The sequence below is a fragment of the Bombyx mori genome, chromosome 23 (assembly GCF_030269925.1).
Source record: "Bombyx mori chromosome 23, ASM3026992v2".
Lineage (NCBI taxonomy): Eukaryota > Metazoa > Arthropoda > Insecta > Lepidoptera > Bombycidae > Bombyx > Bombyx mori.
The window spans coordinates 5,188,528-5,209,514 of record NC_085129.1 but is presented as its reverse complement, the minus strand read 5'-3'; the positions used below and the strand labels follow the sequence as shown (position 1 = coordinate 5,209,514).

General features: G+C 36.5%; 1 protein-coding gene across 1 annotated transcript; it reads right to left on the bottom strand.

Moving 5' to 3' along the window:
* Positions 1-9,860: 9,860 nt before the first annotated feature.
* On the bottom strand, positions 9,861-19,523 carry LOC101737235 (circadian clock-controlled protein daywake). The gene is made up of 6 exons (XM_062675171.1): positions 19,422-19,523; positions 18,447-18,666; positions 17,311-17,441; positions 16,206-16,237; positions 11,659-11,776; positions 9,861-10,049 (listed from the first exon to the last, which is right to left on the bottom strand). Exons 1-6 carry the CDS (start codon positions 19,480-19,482, stop codon positions 9,898-9,900), a joined length of 714 nt encoding a protein of 237 aa, XP_062531155.1. The 5' UTR covers positions 19,483-19,523; the 3' UTR covers positions 9,861-9,897.
* Between the last annotated feature and the right edge of the window lie 1,464 nt (positions 19,524-20,987).

The window sequence follows — 20,987 nt, the reverse complement described above, 5'->3', positions numbered from 1 at the left end:
ATTCAAATATTGATGACGGAAACACGGAAAATTAAATAAATTATAATAAATATCTATAAAAGCGATTACATCCATGACGCGTTTGCAGATATAATATGCAAAAGTAATGTCATATAATAAAGTAAAGGCAGATTAATAATTATGCGTGGATCTATAATATCTGTAAATTTGTGTTGACGAAATCCAATCTTTGTAAAATACTTACGGCGACAAAACAAAAACAGTTTCATTTTTCTACGACATTAATAAAATAATTATCAAACTTAAGAATTGTCCTCCGCTACAACTAAGCTTATATAAGTAATAAAATCTAGGTCAGTGAGAAAAGTATTTCAATGAAAATTCTATAGAATCCGAATATTTTATAAATTACGTTAAACGTGGTTAACCTTTAGAAGCTCTTAAGTGACATATTTTATTCTTTTCCATTTTTTTGTCACATTGGCTCACTACGAAATGTTCCTGAATTGTAATCGACTTTGAAGAAGTTCTTGAATAATGCTTTTCAAGAGTAGCAGAAGCTATTTATTATGTCTATTGGTTTGGGATCCATGAAATTTTTTATGAGTAATAAAATTTCCCGATTCGTTTCGCACTTTATATAAATTGACTTAATCATGCTGAGGTTTTGTTCATTGGAATTTAAACATTGTTGATACTGAAACTTTAGATACTTTTTCGATTAAACATTAGGTTTTAACAGCACAATGGAGTTATTTTTATCAACATATTTATGGGTTTTGTTAAAAGCACCATGCTTTTCTCAATTTTTATATGGTGGTAGTAACGTTCTATTTTTTAACACAAATTTGAATTTAGATTTCACACGCTTTTGATGCAGCCTCTTTGGAATTCAATAACATAAATTCTCTTTACGCGCCGCATACGAATTTAGAAAATGGATCTCTAAAAATATAATTTCAAATATAGAGCTGGCATTACGTAGCATGCAATGGCTTGTAGAAAAATAATAAGTCTAGATTATACGCATTCACTATTATTATTATCGCACCACACCACTGTATAAACAACATTCCCCTTGACGTTTGATGAGCCTTACCGTTGCAGAGGACGAGGTCTTGACGTCATCATTTAACATCGCGCAAGTGACGAGCTTGTATTCTCTGATTCAGGCCATGTTTTTTGGCTTCACTATTTTGCCACTAAAATTATCCGGCGCATCGCTTTTTGTCATTTCGGACAATTTCCAAACGCACACGTATGTAGTTTGGGTTATACATACATACAAGTCATAGTTTATATTTAATATATGTAATGTCATCTCCACTTTTCTAGATTTCAGAGCCAAGTCCGTTGGTGGTAATGCTATTTAATTATCCATCCGCCGACACAAGAACGTTCACTGCGTATCCTGCCACGCCAGCCTGCTACAAGGTTTCTGTGGTAATATCTTTTGAATATATAAAACCTAAATTATCTTATTTTATAAGGTGTTCTATTATTATTATTATTCTTATTTTAGTTTATAGTTGGGAGTGTGTAGCTATTTTCAGTTTACACAGAAGGATGGGCGAAACCGGAGTGTATTACCAGTACTGTGACTATCCAGACTATCCATGTGAGTGTAAAGTATGAAACTGACATATTTTTGCACTTGTGGCTCCTTCAGCAAGCAGTAAGTTTATCGACTTTTATTCGAAACATCATTTTTAATATCTATATTATATGAAAGGAACGTAAAATAATTAAAGATTTATTTTTAAGAGTCCTCTTGTGAGTCCGCTCGGGTAGGTATTACCACCCTGCCTATTTCTGCTGTGAAGCAGTAAGACGTTTCGGTTTGAAGGGTGGGGCAGCCGTTGTAACTATACTGAGATCTTAGAACTTATATCTCAAGGTGGGTGGCGCATTTACGTTGTAGATGTCCATGGGCTCCAGTAACCACTTAACATCAGGTGGGCTGTGAGCTCGTCCAACCACCTAAGCAATAAAAAAAAAATTGAACTTATACAATAAATCATCTACAATCATATTCAAAGTAATGTGAGTTCATCGGGCGTGTTTTAATTATTAAAATTGACGTCCTCAGTAGCTTGTTCGATGTTGTCTGCGTTCATGATCTATGTTCGTATCTTACATGCGTTGGTGGCGCATTCACTACGTATGACGGGTAACAAGCAACGCAAATGATCGTAAATAAAGTTAGCCTATCATCGAACATGCACCTGGATTGTAATGAACACGCTTACGGCGATTACAAGATATTAAATTAAGACTATCTCGAATGAATAATAAAATTGTATGTACGGCGTTTTGTGAGCCAGCACACGTAGATACCAAAAATTTCCCAACGGTGAGGACTAGTTGCTCTGCAATAAAATTGACAATTCAATTTCGCGTTTCACGTTAAACATTTAAAAAAGATGTGTGGTGTCGTGGGACACCGGATTGGAACGAAGTTCCTTACGGGACGATGCGGAGGGGTACCCTAACCGGGAAAAAACGTCCGTAATGTAAGATTTTTATTAGTAATGCACACAGTGTACGACTTAACTTTGTAATAACGTACAAATTGGTAATGCACACAGTGTACGACTTAACTTTGTAATAGCGTACAAAAAGAACATATTTTTTTAGCATTCATTGACCACGATCTCAGAGCGTTCGTTTGCGCAATACACTAACTCTTATGCAAAAAACCGTAAAAAAGATTTCAGATACAGATTTCATGGTATTTGGTGTTAGGTGTTTACTGTTGGTAGGACCTCTTGTGAGTCCACACGGGTAGGTACCACCACCCTGCCTATTTCTGCCGTGAAGCAGTAATGCGTTTCGGTTTGAAGGATGAGGTTGTAAGTACACTTCAGACCTTAGAACTTGTATCTCAAGGTCGGTGGCGCATTTACGTTGTAGATGTCTATGGGCTCCTGTAACCATTTAACACCAAATGGGCTGTGAGCTCGTCCACACATCTAAGCAATAAAAAAATGATGAAAAATGAAAACTGTAAAGTAAATAAAAACCCGAGGTTAAACTGTAAAAACAGTTTTAATTGTATCTACGATTTGCGGATATAAAAAAAAAAACTTTAAAAATGTGTTAGGATTTGAATTTACCTCTTAATAAATGTAGGGTTCGACTTGAAAGGTTTGGTATTAAAAAAAAAGTTAGTGTTAAGTGAAAAGTTTCCTGTTACCAGAGTATCGATTGATAACTCTTAAAGTAAAAGCAAGTGCAAAAAAGACTTTCCACTTCGCGATGCAGTTTCCAGTTAAAAGTTTTTTTATTCTTTATTTTTTAAAGTTCTTGGGGTCTTTGAGAACAAGTTAAAAGCATCGCTTTTTTTTGTTAGCACACGAACATCGTCCTCTAACGCAATTGCTTTGCCTTAAATCGATTTTTACATTTATAGATACATATACGTACATAATACAAGCTTCAAATGTACATTTCGATGACATGAGATCTGTTAACTTTTTTCTTATTTTTCACGGATTAACCGTTTTTTGAAGCCTACACTTCATCCCCGAAAGACTTTTGCAATGAATTAATTGAATCGGATTATTAAAGGACAAATGCATTCTTTTTTGTGAATTTGCTGTTATGAGATGTACTTACTTTTATTTTTTATTTTTTTTATTGCCTAGATGTGTGGACGAGCTCACAGCCCACCTGGTGTTAAGTGGTTACTGGAACCCATAGACATGTACAACCTAAATGCGCCACACACCTTGAGACATAAGTTCTAAGGTCTCAGTATAGTTACAACGGCTGCCTCACCCTTCAAACCAAAACGCATTACTGCTTCACGACAGAAATAGGCAGGGCGGTGGTACCTACCCGTGCGGACTCACAATAGGTCCTACCACCAGTAAAAAATATGCGTTAACTTCACCGTTGTTCCAGCTAATAGTGGGACAGTGATAAAAGAATAGAAATCAAGACTTCACGTCTTGAGCGAGGTAGATTCCACGATCAAGAAATAACGTCATGCAAAAAAAGTGACATCAGTAAAAGTCACAATTTTTTGCCCCCCTACCTATGCTGATAGCCTTGAGAGGCAATTTCAGCTTCGTCTCGAGCTCACGGGTCTCAACCCGGGAGTGTTGCTATCACTGGCCCTGGCAAGAGCAGTGCTTCGTAGAATCTACCACTGGATCGGAAACGCGACCCACTGAGAAGATAAGGGAAAAACTCAGTGGGCTGTGTCTATGGGTTAATTTGCTCGTCGAGCCCTTCGTCGCAAGTGATGGGTTCGGCGAGGACGGTGACCGGTGCTTGAGGTACCTAAAAGCACAGTTAATGGATCGGGAGGCTCCGTAATGACGTGCTTAGGGCGACGTCGACTGTTTAACATTCGGTCCAGAGGATCCGGTATGTCTTCACATGGGTAGCACTAGCACATACAACTATAGAATGACCAAGTTAATTAGGTAACTAACTAAATAAAACAGATGGTTGATCCAACTTCCATTTCATTTTTAACTAAATAGTATTTGTCTTTATCAACGATACATTTAAAGCCTGTGATTTCAAACTGAATGTATTATAAAGTCCCGACCCCTCGGTGCGATCAGGGTAATGAATGTTCATAAAACACATGGCTTATTAAAAGCTAGTAACAACACCGCAATGTTTTAAACATGGGAACGAAACAAAAAAGTTTTCTGGCTTACATTATGCGGTTAAAGCCGGCGTAATAACTTTATCGTTATTAATTTGTTTTCGAAAAGAACTAGTTATTTTATTGAAGCTTAATAATTAAAGGTTATTTCATAAACAGCATTTATTTAAGGAGCGCACTGTTTGTTATAGTGCACGTAATAAAATAACCACTTATGGGTTTCAATGGAAAATTGAACTGTACTTATTTATATTTATATTCGAAGTGGTCGGGAGCTTGGTTTACGTTTTTTATATTATACCTTCATTTATTGAATATTTCATTGTTAAAAAGATCAATGATTTTATTAATACCTGCGGAAGGTAATCGTGATAATGCGAAAGGTAATATCTTTTAGATATCTATTTAGATTTATTTATTTATTTAATCAACAATGTTTCAACGGCATTTAACTAGACACAGGGTACAGAGGATGTTTTCCCAAACATGAGCCAATTAAAGAAACACATTATGTTTCCAAAAAATGTTAACATAATTAATGAACACAGGTAGTCCGACTAAGATAAAGGCTCTTTAGATATGTGGTTAATGGAAATAAGTTTAATAAAAGTCATGTAAAGTTCATATTGTTTATTAACCTACGAGTATTTATTATTTATTACGTGTCCCCAAGGGTGAGAAAGAGATAGAACATCTCGTTACGCAGGGATGCATTTGAGTTTGGAAGGTGGGACAGTTGTTTTACAATGTGACTTTGACCCGATGTCTTAAGATTGGTTTACGGATGTTTTTAATCTACCTATTCGCTTTTAGCTTCGCGCGGATGGGTAGGTGAGAGAATTTGCTAACATTAGGACTAGCAAGAGCACTATCGAATCGGTATCGCGACTCACTGTGAAGATCCGGCGAGAAACTCAGTCGGTTATATTTATGGGTTTAAAGTTATGTCCAAGGGCTAAGGTGGCTACTTAACACTTGGATCATGACTTCGTTTAACCATCTAGACGCAAGAATGAGCAACTCGCGGCCCGCCAAGCCTTTCTAAAATTGAATTTATTTCATCGATTTTCTCTCATCAATATATTATTACCAAATTAATTATAATAAAATGGTAGTAAAGTAAAGCAATGTCTCTGTCGGATGTACGTATCTTAGCGAACAATTAATTAATTTCAGCCATGAAATTAATCAAAAATTACCATCGATCAAGACTGAGTGATGGACGATTAGAATGCTGCGTACGTGTAGCTACCTCATCCATTCCGGCTGATATTATCTTATATTGATAGCTTATATCGAAAAAACAGTGACAAATTTCTCATTAAAAATTTCAAGTAAATTCGTTTTTCTGTTCTTTTCTTGCCTGTATTTCAAGCATTGAAATTTGTACATGATCACTTTACTTTTTTTTAGATTCATATTTTTTTATTATAATATTTATTATGAATAAAGTTTCGTAAATTATTAATACTGGAGGAGGCCTATACCCAAATAGGGGTTCCTGTCGAGGAAAAGTGAACGGCAATGGAATTGGATCTGAATGTGGGAGTCTATGGTTGAGAATATTTACATGTAATATTTAGGTGATGGGAAATAAAAGGCTTATTATTATTATTAAATTATTAATTTATATATTAATACGTGATGCAAAAACTTTGTACCCCTTTTTACGAAAATTGCGCGGACGGAGGAGTATGAAATTTCTCACACTTATAGAGAATATAGAGGAGTGCAGAACGCTAATATTTTTTTAAATTATGCAGATATAATACATTAAATCAATAAAAAAAGAACATTATACACACTAACATGTGTTTGACACACACACCCACGCATATCTACTCTTTTTTTATTGTTTATAGTCTGTGGTCAATTTAGAATAGATTAAATATTGCTTGTCTTTAGTGTGGCCTTGGCAAAATCTGTGATTAAAGAAGTATAAAATAGTCTTTGACAATACAACCATAATAATGTTCAAATTTAAACTAATTATAGTCGAATTTCGACTACTGCGGGACCACTAGTAGATAAGAGTTAATACATGAGCGGCCCGCCAAAAAAAATTTAATTGGCCCATTAATTAAAAAGGTTGCCCACCCCTCTAGATTCTAGAGCAATAAAGAGAAGAATTTTGTGCATAGAAGCTTCGTCTCGTATTTGTATTTTCATTGTAACTAGAACAATCAGCACCGAATTAGGATATTGATTCGTAGCTGAGTATGTATTCAGTGCTTTCTATTCTTAGAGCACTGTGTTCAATAGTGTTCGGAGGGCGTAGATAAAATACGCTTGTTGATAGCTCTGATTTTTAAATTAATATGAGGTGCCTCCGTGACTAAGTTACTGGAGTCCGTATAGAGAATAAAGTGAGTCACCCGCAACTTGAAATATAAATTTAACGTCCAATGAAATATTAGCGAAAATCATAAAGGAATCTAGTGACCGTGTGACATTGCATGATATACCGACAGAAAGAATGATTTTTTTAACTTAAATTAAATATAAGTTTATTTTGAAAACATCGTTAGCGCTGTTCAGGTTTTTATTTAAAATCGATACTTTATGACAGCTGGTGGTAGGTAGGATCGCCTCACGGAGCACATTCTGGTGGGGCTTAATCGACCAAAATCGTTATACACGGGAGCTCTCTTCTTCGACGTCGCAAAAGCGTTCGACAAAGTCTGGCACAATGGTTTGATTTTCAAACTATTCAACATGGGCGTGCCGGATAGTCTCGTGCTCATCATACGGGACTTCTTGTCGAACCGCTCTTTTCGATATCGAGTCGAGGGAACCCGCTCCTCCCCACGACCTCTCACAGCTGGAGTCCCGCAAGGCTCTGTCCTCTCACCCCTCCTATTTAGCTTATTCGTCAACGATATTCCCCGGTCGTCGCCGACCCATTTAGCTTTATTCGCCGACGACACGACTGTTTACTATTCTAGTAGAAATAAGTCCCTAATCGCGAAGAAGCTTCAGAGCGCAGCCCTAGCCCTAGGACAGTGGTTCCGAAAATGGCGCATAGACATCAACCCAGCGAAAAGTACTGCGGTGCTATTTCAGAGGGGAAGCTCCACACGGATTTCCTCCCGGATTAGGAGGAGGAATCTCACACCCCCGATTACTCTCTTTAGACAACCCATACCCTGGGCCAGGAAGGTCAAGTACCTGGGCGTTACCCTGGATGCATCGATGACATTCCGCCCGCATATAAAATCAGTCCGTGACCGTGCCGCGTTTATTCTCGGTAGACTCTACCCCATGATCTGTAAGCGGAGTAAAATGTCCCTTCGGAACAAGGTGACACTTTACAAAACTTGCATAAGGCCCGTCATGACTTACGCGAGTGTGGTGTTCGCTCACGCGGCCCGCACACACATAGACACCCTCCAATCCCTACAATCCCGCTTTTGCAGGTTAGCTGTCGGGGCTCCGTGGTTCGTGAGGAACGTTGACCTACACGACGACCTGGGCCTCGAATCAATTCGGAAATACATGAAATCAGCGTCGGAACGATACTTCGATAAGGCTATGCGTCATGATAATCGCCTTATCGTTGCCGCCGCTGACTACTCCCCGAATCCTGATCATGCAGGAGCCAGTCACCGTCGACGCCCTAGACACGTCCTTACGGATCCATCAGATCCAATAACCTTTGCATTAGATGCCTTCAGCTCTAATACTAGGGGCAGGCTTAGGGACTCCGGTAACCGTACTCGTCGAACTCGACAAAGAGGTCGACGTGCAACGTAACCCATGCATCAGCCCGCTGAGTTTCTCGCCGGATCTTCTCAGCGGGTCGCGATTCCGATCAGGTAGTAGATTCATTCGCGAAACAATTGCTCAAAAGGTACGTAGGATCTCTTGTGAGTCCGCACGGGTAAGTACCACCACCCTGCCTATTTTTGTCGTGAAGCAGTAATGCGTTTCGATTTGAGAGTAAGGAAACCGTTGTAACTATACTTGAGGTCTTAGAATTTATATCTGAGGTGAGGCAGCCGTTCTTGCTATAGTGATACCTTAAATTCATATCTTAATGTGGATGGCGGCATTAACGTTGTAGATGTCTATGGGCTCCAGTAACCACTTAACATCAGGTGGGGCTGTGAGCTCGTCCACCCATCTAAGCAATAATAAAAAAAAGCTACTACAGCACCCATTAAGCCACGCACACCTCTTCTTTTGATCACGATATATGCAAGTTGTATAAAATCGAAATACCTAAGTTCGATGAAAATCTTTGCTGGATGAACTCTGAAGGTTAATCTATCTTTAAATATTATATCGAACACTCGAGTCTTCTCGGTATGCGGTAAACGAATAATTGCTTTTCAGTCGTAAAAACCAGTAATTACGATTACTCAATTGAGTTGCTTTATTTGTATAAGTTATTAAAAACGAGTGCATCGGTTCCATGTGTTTGAGTTATAAAATTGATAATCTATTTACGATTCTGTAAACAGGATTTACGAAACGGTAGCCTGTATTAAAATGTTTTATTACATGCCTTATTTGTTTTTGTGTATAGTTTTTTTTTCTGTTTTGGAACGAAGTTCCTTATGGGACGATGCGGAGGGGTACCCTAACCGGAATAAAAACGTCCGTAACGTAAGATTTTTATTAGTAACTAGCGACCCGCCCTCGCTTCGCTTCGGAAACATTAAAACACACATGAAACCAAAAAAAAATATAAAAAAAAAATAAAAAAAGTAGCCTATGTTCATCAGGGACAATGTCGGCTTCTAATGGAAAAAGCATTTTTCAAATCGGTCCAGTAGTTTCGGAGCCTATTCGTAACAAACAAACAAACAAATCTTTCCTCTTTATAATATTAGTATAGATGCACACAGTGTACGACTTGACTTTGTAATAACGTCGAAATTAGTAATGCACACAGTGTACGACTTAACTTTGTAATAACTTACAACATATTTTTTTTATTATTCATTGACCGATCGCAGAGCGTTCGTTCGCGCAATACTTAGTGTATTTACTCTTATGCAAACAACCGTGAATGAAGTGTACCACAATAAGTTCGCACTTTACCGAATGACCGTGGGTTGTAGCGAAACCTCAAGTTTGATTTTCTTTATACCTCGAATAGAACTTAAAATTAATATTTTTTTAATAAGGAACTCCGTTCCTATCCGGTGTCCCACGACACCAAACATATTTTTTTTTTAACTGACTTTGAGACGAGCGGTTGTGAGTGTAATCCCATTTTGAAAATAATTCTTCTTGCCCACTGGCCTTCGAATAAAGAAAACAAAAAATATATACGGAAAATCCACTTTTATTCGAAACAATAAACACTAAGCTGGCAGCTCGATTTCTTCTATTGGCATAGCAAGGAATATTTTTTCAATATTAGACGCTTCTTTCATGACTATTGCCTTAATGAGAGGATTTCCTAGCTGAGCCAATTCCTTCCAGCTTTGATCTAAGAGCTTTAGAAAAGGTTCGGCTGCAACATATAAAATAATAATAAAGATCCACGTTGTTCAGTGCTAGTTGGATCGGTACAACGGCGATTATATTTTAATTTCACTTTCGTAAACAGTTTTGTGAGGAAACGCGTAATAATATCGCATATCGTAAATAATAATAATAATAAGCCTTTTATTTCATGCAAATAATAGGTTACATACACGTTTCAAGTATGACGAAGAAATTATAAAGACGAAAAGAAAAAAGAAAAAAACGTTAACGCATTTCGTAAATAAATGTAAGAATTAAGAACTGTTACTATTATGAGAATTGACGATAACGATATTATTTATCGATTTAACGATATTATAATATAATAATATATTTTATGAGTAAGCCACAATGAAAGCTAAACAAACTATAGTTGATGATATTTTATTATTATTAAAAAAAAATACATATTTTTTTATTGCTGGATGGGCGGACGAAATTACAGCCCACCTGGTGTTAAGTGGTTACTGGAGCCCATAGACATCTACGACGTAAATGCGCCACCCACCTTGAGATATAAGTTCTAAGGTCTCAAGTATAGTTACAACGGCTGCCCCACCCTTCACTAATTAAGGTTACGCTGAAATAGCCTCTATCAGCTTAGGTAGAAAAAAAACACCCTTCAAACCGAAACGCATTACTGCTTCACGGCAGAAATAGGCAGGGCGGTGGTACCTACCCGCGCGGACTCACAAGAGGTCCTACCACCAGTAATTACGCAAATTATAATTTTGCAGGTCTCATTTTTATTACACGATATTATTCCTTCACCGTGGAAGTAAATCGTGAGCATTTGCTGAGTACGTATTTCATTTGAAAAATTGGTACCTGCCTGAGATTCAAACACCGGTGCATCGCTCAACACGAATGCACCGGACGTCTTATCCCTTAGGCCACGACGACTTCAGATATATAGTATGTTCATAGTTTTGTTAAAGGATAAGGCGTGTTCAAATCACGGAGGCAAGTACAAACTTTCTTAATGAAATACGTACTGAAATCAAGTTCACGAATGACTTCCACGATGAACAGCTAAGAACGCCGTGTATAAAATCAATCAAGCAAAAATTATAATTTGCGTAATTGCTATACAATTAAGTGTTACACCTTGAGTATCAAAGTGGGTGGCGGCTTTCTCAATTAATCATTGACCGCTTTATATCAGATGGGCCGTGAGCTCGTTGAGTCGTCAAAAAAAGATGTTAAGCAACTACGGGAGCTGTTAAACAACAATATGAGGCGTGAGGTCGAATTATCGATTGTTTTGGGAGAAATGCTATTTTTTCAGACCGTAAATTCTGACTGGGAGCAACTTGTTAATGCTCTAATTTAAGCTGTTTTGGATTGACTAATGAGCGGATAGAAGTGTGGGATCATGCAGAATAATGTTTAATCTACTCATGAAAATAAAAGCAAGATTACTTTCTCTGGAGAAATAGGCGTGATGCTAAAGATGTCATTAAGCGAGTCCTCATAAGTTCAATATATCACGCTAAACTAACTCCTTGATTAGAAATCCGATAATTTCTTGGATAAAATGTTAGCTGTGTCATAATTACGCTAGTAACATGATTCAGATTCGTCTTTTTTTATACCTCTCGCTTTATCTCCGTTGAATAAGTTGTCCAATTTGAAATGCAACTTTTCGATCGGTTCATATTTGTAATCGAAACTGGTGAATTTGTAGTAGCTCTTGCCGTCTTTCACAATGGTCTTCATTTTTGTTGAAATAATTTTAAATTTGGCGCCTTGACACTCAATGTGAATATGAGATGATATAATATAATCTATGGCACTACTTTTTTTCTCTACTCCGTGACATCCACCGCATTGTATTTTCATCTACATTTAAATATTAAATAAATACAAAGTATAACTGTGTATAACTTAGTGTTATTTATATAATCGAACAGGTTATGGGCCCAGTAAAGCCTATAAATAATAAAAGTGCTAAATAAACTTTAAAATCAGTGATAGACAGTTTTGCAGTGAACATAACCTCTCAATAAGAAGCCGGCATATTGTTTTTTTTTTAACTAAAATCCACCGAATATCATTATCAATCACAATGAATAATCAAATGGCATTAATTGAAAAGCTATCAGGCCGTGATAACTTTGCAACTTGGCGATTTGCAATGCAAACATACTTGCAACACGAGGAGCTGTGGGATTGTATAGAAGATGAGGTAAAAGATACAAAACGAGATATTAAAGCAAAAACAAAGATTATTCTCTCAGTGGATCCGATAAACTATGTTCACATACAAGAGGCGAAGACTGCGAAGGAAGTTTGGCACAAATTAACATCAGCATTCGATGACTCCGGGCTAACACGCCGAGTTGGTCTACTGCGTGACCTTTGTAATACATCACTTGCTGGATGCCAAAATGTAGAGGAATACGTAAGCAAAATTATTAACACTGCCTACAAGCTAAGAAACATAGGCTTTAAAGTAGATGACGAGTGGCTAGGTACACTGCTGCTCTCCGGTCTACCCGAATCTTACCAACCTATGATAATAGCTATTGAGAGTTCCGGCATGAAAATCAGTTCAGACTCAGTAAAGGCAAAACTACTACAAGATGTAAGACCACCTGAAAATGACTCAAAAGCATTTGCAGTTACCAAGAAATTTCATAAGAATTCCAAAAAGCAATCAAAAGGACCAAGGTGCTACACTTGTAATAAATATGGACATAAAAGTCCAGAATGTAAAAACAAGACTAAAGATACACAAAAAGCAAGTAACTCATATGCTGCTGTTTTTGTAGCATCTACGACTCAAGATGATGCCTGGTACGTGGACTCAGGTGCATCCTCACACATGACCAAACATAGAGGTTTGCTGTCAAATGAGAATGACACGCCTTCTGTAAAGACAATTAGAACTGCAGATAACAAAATTTTAAATGTGCAATGCTCAGGGCAAGTGAGCTTAAATGTATGTAATAAGAAGGGTCAAGAAAATAAATTATTATTCAGAAATGTGTTATGTGTTCCCGAACTAGCAACTAATTTGATATCAGTTAGCCAGATTGTCAGAAGCGGTGGCCAAGTAAGGTTTAATCAAAATGGCTGTGCTATTATAAACAGAGGTCAGATAGTAGCAACGGCCAGTATCATCAACAACATGTACCGGCTAAATATGCCTGGAAGAGGCTATGCATGCATGTCTGATGTTGACGCAGAGGATATTTACCTATGGCACCAAAGAATGGGACACCTGAATTTTAATAGTCTGAAAAAGATGTCTGACAATGTAGATCATGTAATTTTCTCTGAAAAATCAGAAAATCTGTCATGTATCACCTGCAAAGAAGGTAAGCAAACGAGGCTGCCTTTTAAAAGTGAATGCAAGAGAGCACAAACCCCTCTTCAATTGGTTCACTCAGACATATGTGGTCCTATGGAAACACAAACACTCGGTGGATCTAAATACTTCATAACATTCCTGGATGATTATTCAAAGAAGATCTATGTATATTTTCTCCGGAATAAGTCAGATGCTCTAGAAAAGTTTAAAGAATTCAGAAATGAAGTCGAAAATCAACTTGAAGCTCGTATAAAAGTTCTCCGGACAGACAATGGATTGGAATATGTCAATAACAATTTTTCTGATTACTTGAAGAGTTGTGGAATTATACATCAAACAACCACACCATACACTCCAGAGCAAAATGGGACTGCGGAACGAATGAACAGAAGTCTTATAGAAAGAGCAAAGTGTATGCTCCTGAATGCCAATTTACCTAAACTATATTGGGCTGATGCAGTGCACACTGCTGCTTATATCATAAACCGTTCACCAACAAAGTCTTTGTCATTTAAAACACCAGAAGAGTTATGGTCTGGACAGAAGCCATATGTGAAACATATGCGTATATTTGGCTGTGAAGCTATGGTACACTTACCACAGGAGAAACGCAGAAAGTGGGACCCAAAAGCACAGAAGATGATCTTTATTGGATATTGTGATCACACCAAAGGCTATCGATTCATAATACCAAATTCCAGAAAAGTGATAAAAAGCAGAGACGCTACATTCCTTGAATCAACTGTCAAAAGGGACTATGTTCCCATAGAACTATCTCAAAAGAAACCATCAATGAATATTGATGACAGCAAAGAAAGTGAAACATCTGAAATGACAGATGATTCTACTTCAACAGGTTCATATGATACTGTATGTGACACTAAATCATCAGACAGCGACTACCTACCTGATAGGAGTTATGATAGTCTCCCTATCTCTAACATAACTCTACGCCGAAAGAAGAAGGTGCAACAGTCTTCTGATGATCCAGAAGAGAATACATACTTGTGTCAGGATGAAGTTATGCTTTTGGACGTTCCTGAAACATATAAAGAAGCTGTGAACTCAATCCATAAAGAGAAATGGATGAGATCTATAGACGAGGAATTACATGCTCATCAGAAAAATAATACATGGACATTGGTTCAGAGACCTGCTAATACCAAAGTTATAAATTGTAAATGGGTATTCCGTATAAAGGATGAACCAACCGGACCAAGGTATAAATCAAGGCTGTGTGCCAAAGGATATGCACAAACCAAAGGCATAGACTACAATGAAACATTTGCACCAACTGTGAGGTACGATTCTATACGTATATTATTATCTGTAGCTGCTCAGAATAATCTTAAAGTTATTCAACTTGATGTGAAGACAGCATTCCTGTATGGAGAGCTGGAGGAGGTCATATTCATGTCACCACCAGAAGGCCTACCTTGTGAAGAAAACATGGTATGTAAACTTAATAAATCCCTCTATGGTTTGAAACAGGCTCCGAGGTGCTGGAACAGCAAATTTGATACTGTTCTGAAGAAGTATGGCTTTGTCAACACTAAGGCAGATCAATGTGTGTATGTTGGTCTAGTTAATAATAAGAAATGTTATTTTTGCCTATATGTTGATGATGGATTGTTATTCTCAACAGATGAATCTGCATTGCTTGAGCTCACTAAAGAATTGAGCATAATTTTTGAAATAAAAGTATTAAATAAGCCTAGTAATTTTGTGGGTATGCAAATAGAGCAATTTAGTAACTGTATATTCATACATCAGACTAAATATATTAAACAAATGCTATTAAATTTTTATATGGATAACTCTAACCCAAACAGTATTCCAGTTGACCCTCATGTAAAGTTGCAAAAGGGTAATGAAGAACCTAATAAAAGTATACCATACAGACAAGCGGTCGGCTCCCTGATGCATGTGGCTATAGTGAGTCGTCCCGATGTCATGTTTGCTGTCAGTCTGGTGAGTCGTTATCTAAATTGTTATAACCAAAGTCACTGGAACGCAGTGAAGAGGATTTTCAAATATTTGAAAGATACAATAGACCATGGCCTGTGTTATGTTAAAACCACAGAACCGTCAGAAACTACAGGCTACAGCGATGCAGACTATGCAAATGATCTGGATAACCGTAGATCAGTTACTGGCTATGTTTTTATCAAGAATGGAGCAGCTATAACTTGGTCTAGTCAAAGACAACAGACAGTAGCCCTGTCTACTACTGAAGCAGAGTTCATTGCTGCTTGTGCTGCTACTAAAGAGACAATGTGGATTAAACAGTTTTTAAGTGACATCAGTGAATATAAACAAAATTCAATGACTCTTCATTTGGACAATCAAAGTGCTATAAGTGTCATTAAAAATATAAACTTTCACAAACGATGTAAACACATTGAAGTTAGATATCATTTTATTAAAGAAAAGTATCATCAAAAGATAATTGCATTAGAGTTTGTAGGTACAGACAATCAGTATGCAGATATATTTACCAAAGCATTATGTAGAGATAAATTTGCTTTCTTAAGATCTAAACTGGGAATGTGTTCATATAATTCATTGGTTTAATAATTGTCTTAATATAAAACAATAGTATTTACTTTTATTGTTAAGGCTTAAATTGAGGAGAAGTGTTGAAATAATTTTAAATTTGGCGCCTTGACACTCAATGTGAATATGAGATGATATAATATAATCTATGGCACTACTTTTTTTCTCTACTCCGTGACATCCACCGCATTGTATTTTCATCTACATTTAAATATTAAATAAATACAAAGTATAACTGTGTATAACTTAGTGTTATTTATATAATCGAACAATTTTTATATCTACTTCGATCCGGGCTTTATCTGGAAATAATTAAAATACACTTTAGCAAATATGAATCTATGCCAAAATACATTCATTGATTATACTGCAGATTTTCAATCGTATTGCTTCAATTATTTTAGTTATATTCGTTTAGCTTAGTTAATAATATCATTCGGACAATCTTTATTTAAATACTGTTCTTCAAAAAATAGCTTTCATCTCTAATTTTAAAGAAATTACAAATTAAATACGAAGATTTGTGTTGTACGTTTTAGTTGGTTCATACTAGGAGAATGTGTTTCCTACCATTAGAAGTATCATTAAACACGTGTGGATGTTTTTTTTTACTTAGATCGGTGGACGACCTCACAGCCCACCTGGTGTTAAGTGATTACTGGAGCCGATAGAGATTTACAACGTAAATGCGCCACCCACCCTGAGATATAAGTTCTAAGGTCTCAAGTATAGTTACAACGGCTGTCCCACCCTTCAAACCGAAACGCATTACTACTTCACGGTAGAAATAGGCAAGGTATGATGTATGCAATAGATGCTCTAATACCGCCATTCTCGGGAAGCAAGAGATTGAATACTGCTCACGCAGCAGTAGCAGGCAATATCATCTGCTCACATCCATACTCGCTGAGTGTTTTATGGAGACATTAAAAACGACGTCAATACTTAATACTTACCGGGATTGTACGGAAACCATACATAACTGGAACTTAAGTGTATTAAACAATAACAATAAAATTCAAACAAGGAAGTAAATAGACAACAATCTATATATAAAAATGAATCGCTGTTCGTTAGTCTCGCTAAAACTCGAGAACGGTAGGACCGATTTGGCTAATTTTGGTATTCAATTATTTATGGAAGTCCAGAGAAGGTTTAAAAGGTAGATAAATATGAAAATGCTCAGAATTAAACAAAAATAACAATTTTGTTTTTCCTTTGATGTGTCCCCCCCGTCGGACGGATTCCTTTTGTTTGTTTTAAGTTTATTTTATTTTATACAAGAGTTTCTGTTTTATATTTATCGATTGAGGCACTACGAAGTCTGCCGGGTCAGCTAGTGCAATATAAATTAGTGATGAACATATTTTTTTACCGGTCTTGATTTCAGTATCTCCCTCTCCTTCAACGTCCACTAATAATATTTTGCCGCCGGATTTGTATTTGCCCGTTATCACTATGGGGCAATGTAAAACAAACCTTAAATGAGTTTTGTCTGTTGGTCTCCTGAAAAAAAAAAAAAACCAAAAAATTATCAAACCTATCCATAGAAGACGCCTAAACTCTACTTTAAATTTTACTGGAGGTAGGACCTCTTGTGAGTCCGCACGGGTAGGTACCACCGCCCTGCCTATTTCTGCTGTGAAGTAGTTATGCGTATCGACTTGAAGGGTGGGGCAGCCGTTGTAACTATACTGAGACTTTAGAACTTATATCTCAAGGTGTGTGGCGCATTTACGTTGTAGATGTCTATGGGCTCCAGTAACCACTTAACATCAGGTGGGCTGTGAGCTCGTCCACCCATCTAAGCAATAAATAAATAAAAAACTCGTCATGTTTATTAGACTGAATTTACTCACTGCTGGATTAGGCAATAGCGATTTAGACTTTCAAGCCCTAATAGTCGGATTAGCATACAGAAATACAGAAGCCAACCGATATAAATCTACTTGCGTATTTATTTTGTGTATAATAAGATAAGTTGGTTTAAACAAAAAACAACGTAATTTACTTCCTTATAATAAATGAATACTAAAGGAGTTATAAAAATTATAATTAAATACGTACGTATGTAATTTTATATAATTATAATTATTATAATGAAAATGTAAATAATTTAATGCTGTATTCATCCTGGAATTAACTATGTGGTTTTAATTAGAATTCATATAACAACCGCCAATAGCCGACAAATGTTATTATATAATTAACCATCGCAACATAATTCTCGAGACTAGAGGCTTCATACACGATTTGAACTTTACAAATGGAATATTTCAATTTCTAATAGCTTTTAGATTTATCATAGATATACGACCATTTTAGGGTGAGATATTCTATTCATTGAAAACAACTCATTATGCAAAATGCTTGTGGGTAGATCAAAAGACCCAAAAACACACAAATCCGTTTTTGGGTATAAAAAAGTAGACGGCAAAACTCTAACGCTGCAAAACAAATGCATATCGCGTTAATAATAATGTTATGTTAATATGGAATGTGATTACTTACTCTATTTCACTGATTTCACATTTCGAAATACCCTCCACTTTTATATTCTTGAACAGAAGCTTCAGTTCTCCATTATCGGCGTTGACTTCATCAATGGTAAAAGGATCCACCGGAGAGACTCCTATTTCAGGAATACCCTTGACAAAATACGGTAGCGCTAATTTTGATGAATCTAAAATGCAAGCCTTATCGTTCCAAGCGCAAGGCTTGATGAAATCAACTGAAAGTTGGTTAAATACAAATTAATATGTAAATTAGGTTTTACTTGAGGCTTTTTACTTCTCCCGGAGGAATTTTTCATTAAAAGGATGAGCAGTCGTTATGCAATAAAATTGAGGCTTGGAATGCAATGCAGGATGCATTGAGGTGGTGTTATTTATGGACTCCGTATTTATTTATCCGTATAATGTAATAGTTTAACAGAAAATGGGCTGAAAGCTCGAAAAATGGGTTATTTCTTCTAAGATATCCTAATTTGGGAATATACAAAATTCCCTCGTCAATTATAAGATGAAATCTGAAAACCGATTAAATATTAATTTATGATCTGTTAGAGAATAACAGATCGGTATAAAGTAAATTGATGATTATACCGTCATAGAACTAACCCAATGATACTAATTTAATATTAGTGTGGCCAAGGCAGCATTACCAGTATCCATTGTTATAGCGTTTAGGAAAACCCTTATGGGGATGTTACCCCAGCGCCGTATGGTAAGTGACACAAGTGATCTTAATAATTTTGTTTTCGAATATTTTCCAAATAGATATGCCATTTTTTGTAGAAGTACAAGAAATCGACTTCTAGACTTCAGTTACAAAATAATTGAATTATTGAATATTCTCTTAGACTTTAACGGCTCGTTTACGAGTATTAACACTGGTAAAAGAAAATATAGTATTGAATGTTCCAATTTACACTTATAATGGCTATGGCATATTATTTTCTTAAATCTATAATTTGTGATTACTTACTTGCTCCTGCATTAGCATCTAAGATAAAAAGCGCAGCACACAAAATTAGCTTCTTAATCATTTTGAGCAGTGCATAAAATGTGATTAAGTTTATCTGAACAACTGTTTGCTTTATTTAAAATTAGCGCTATATATACGTTTTGAAATTCAAGGTTAATAGACAATATAATTATAATTATTCATTAAAACCAAACTAATTGGAGAAAAAGAAGAGAACTACCTTGTTCAACAAGTTTTTCATTGCGTTATATGCTTGAAAATATTTTTATAATTATATGAGTTTTTCAAAACGAAAAATAGTACACTTTTAATGTTTTTTATCAATTGTAGATAGGTTTGGATAAGGAGTTGTGAGTTTCGATAAACCAGGACGAATTCTTTGGATCTACTCTTTACGACCTGAGAAATCAGATACTGCTTTGAGATCTGCGTGTTGTCAATCACCATTTCCTGTCATCGGGTACCATGTTATTAATTTTCCAAAGGTACCAAATGGTCATTGAGAATGGAATTATCGACAATCTGAACGGCTCTCTTCTGTATGGAGTCAAATCGAAGCAGCTGTTATTTGGGGGACTCAGAAGTGAAAGCAGTAATCAACGCGGGGTGAACTTTGTAAAGCAAAAGTCCAAAAGTGTAGTACCGCTTCCCTCCGTTGAGACACCCAGTGTTTTTGAAGCCAATTTGACTTTCTCCTCCAAATGGATCCGATATTGGACATCACTCGAAATGTCGACCCCAAGAATCCTAAGGAAGATTGGAGGGATACTCCTTAGAATTGCGGCGTTATGCTATATGGGTCCTTCTTCGCAGTGAACGCATGATTATAACGGATCTCGGATTTCCAGTATGACAGCTACCGAAATAATACATACCGACTGTACAATCTTCGTACCTAAAATATTCCAAGTTAGTGAAAACACCAGAAGAGCAAACAACAAGCGGATGGACTGAGAAATAGAGAAAGAGAGTTATTTATTGCAGTAATGGGAGAACGAGCTAAGTGGTTATCACAACCCATATATATTTAATAACATGATTGCTACTCGAGACATGAAATCTTGAGACTTGATGTCTATTGTCTCAGTAATTACGCAAAATACATTTTGTGAGAGTTTGGTTATTTATATGTTTACAACTTCTTTATCGTATGATTCATTCGTGAACATGCTTTAAGTTCACATTTCATCAGAGAGACAACTAAACTTCACATTTTTGATAGGCTTCTCCGAAATTCCTTCGTTCAGACGAAATTCGTCAGCTATAAGTACGATGACTGAATGGTTTACTGGTACCCATTTAATCTATTAAAATTCATGGGTTTTCGTTATGTTCTAGGGTCTTGCTTACACTGGTTATGTAGCGTCGCATTTGTGGTATTTCGGCACGTTCGCCATACATCTGTCGGTCGAAATTTGATTTGTAATTTGCAGCAATGCAGGCGGCGCAGCTGATTGAACCGACCGGTATTGTTTTAGGGTATGCTAAGAATGATAATACCGTTGACTAGCAAAGACTCTATTAACAAATATTGTCCTAGTTACGGCGAATTAACCTTACCTAATG

Excerpts from the sequence above, each read along its gene's own strand:
- LOC101737235 (XM_062675171.1), bottom strand. The coding sequence starts at position 19,482 with ATGATTAAGAAGCTAATTTTGTGTGCTGCGCTTTTTATCTTAGATGCT. Across the intron at positions 18,667-19,421 it reads AGATGCTAATGCAGGAGCAA|TTGATTTCATCAAGCCTTGC; the intron begins GTAAGTAATCAC and ends ACCAACTTTCAG. Across the intron at positions 11,777-16,205 it reads TCGAAGTAGATATAAAAATT|ACCATTGTGAAAGACGGCAA; the intron begins GTTCGATTATAT and ends ACAAAAATGAAG.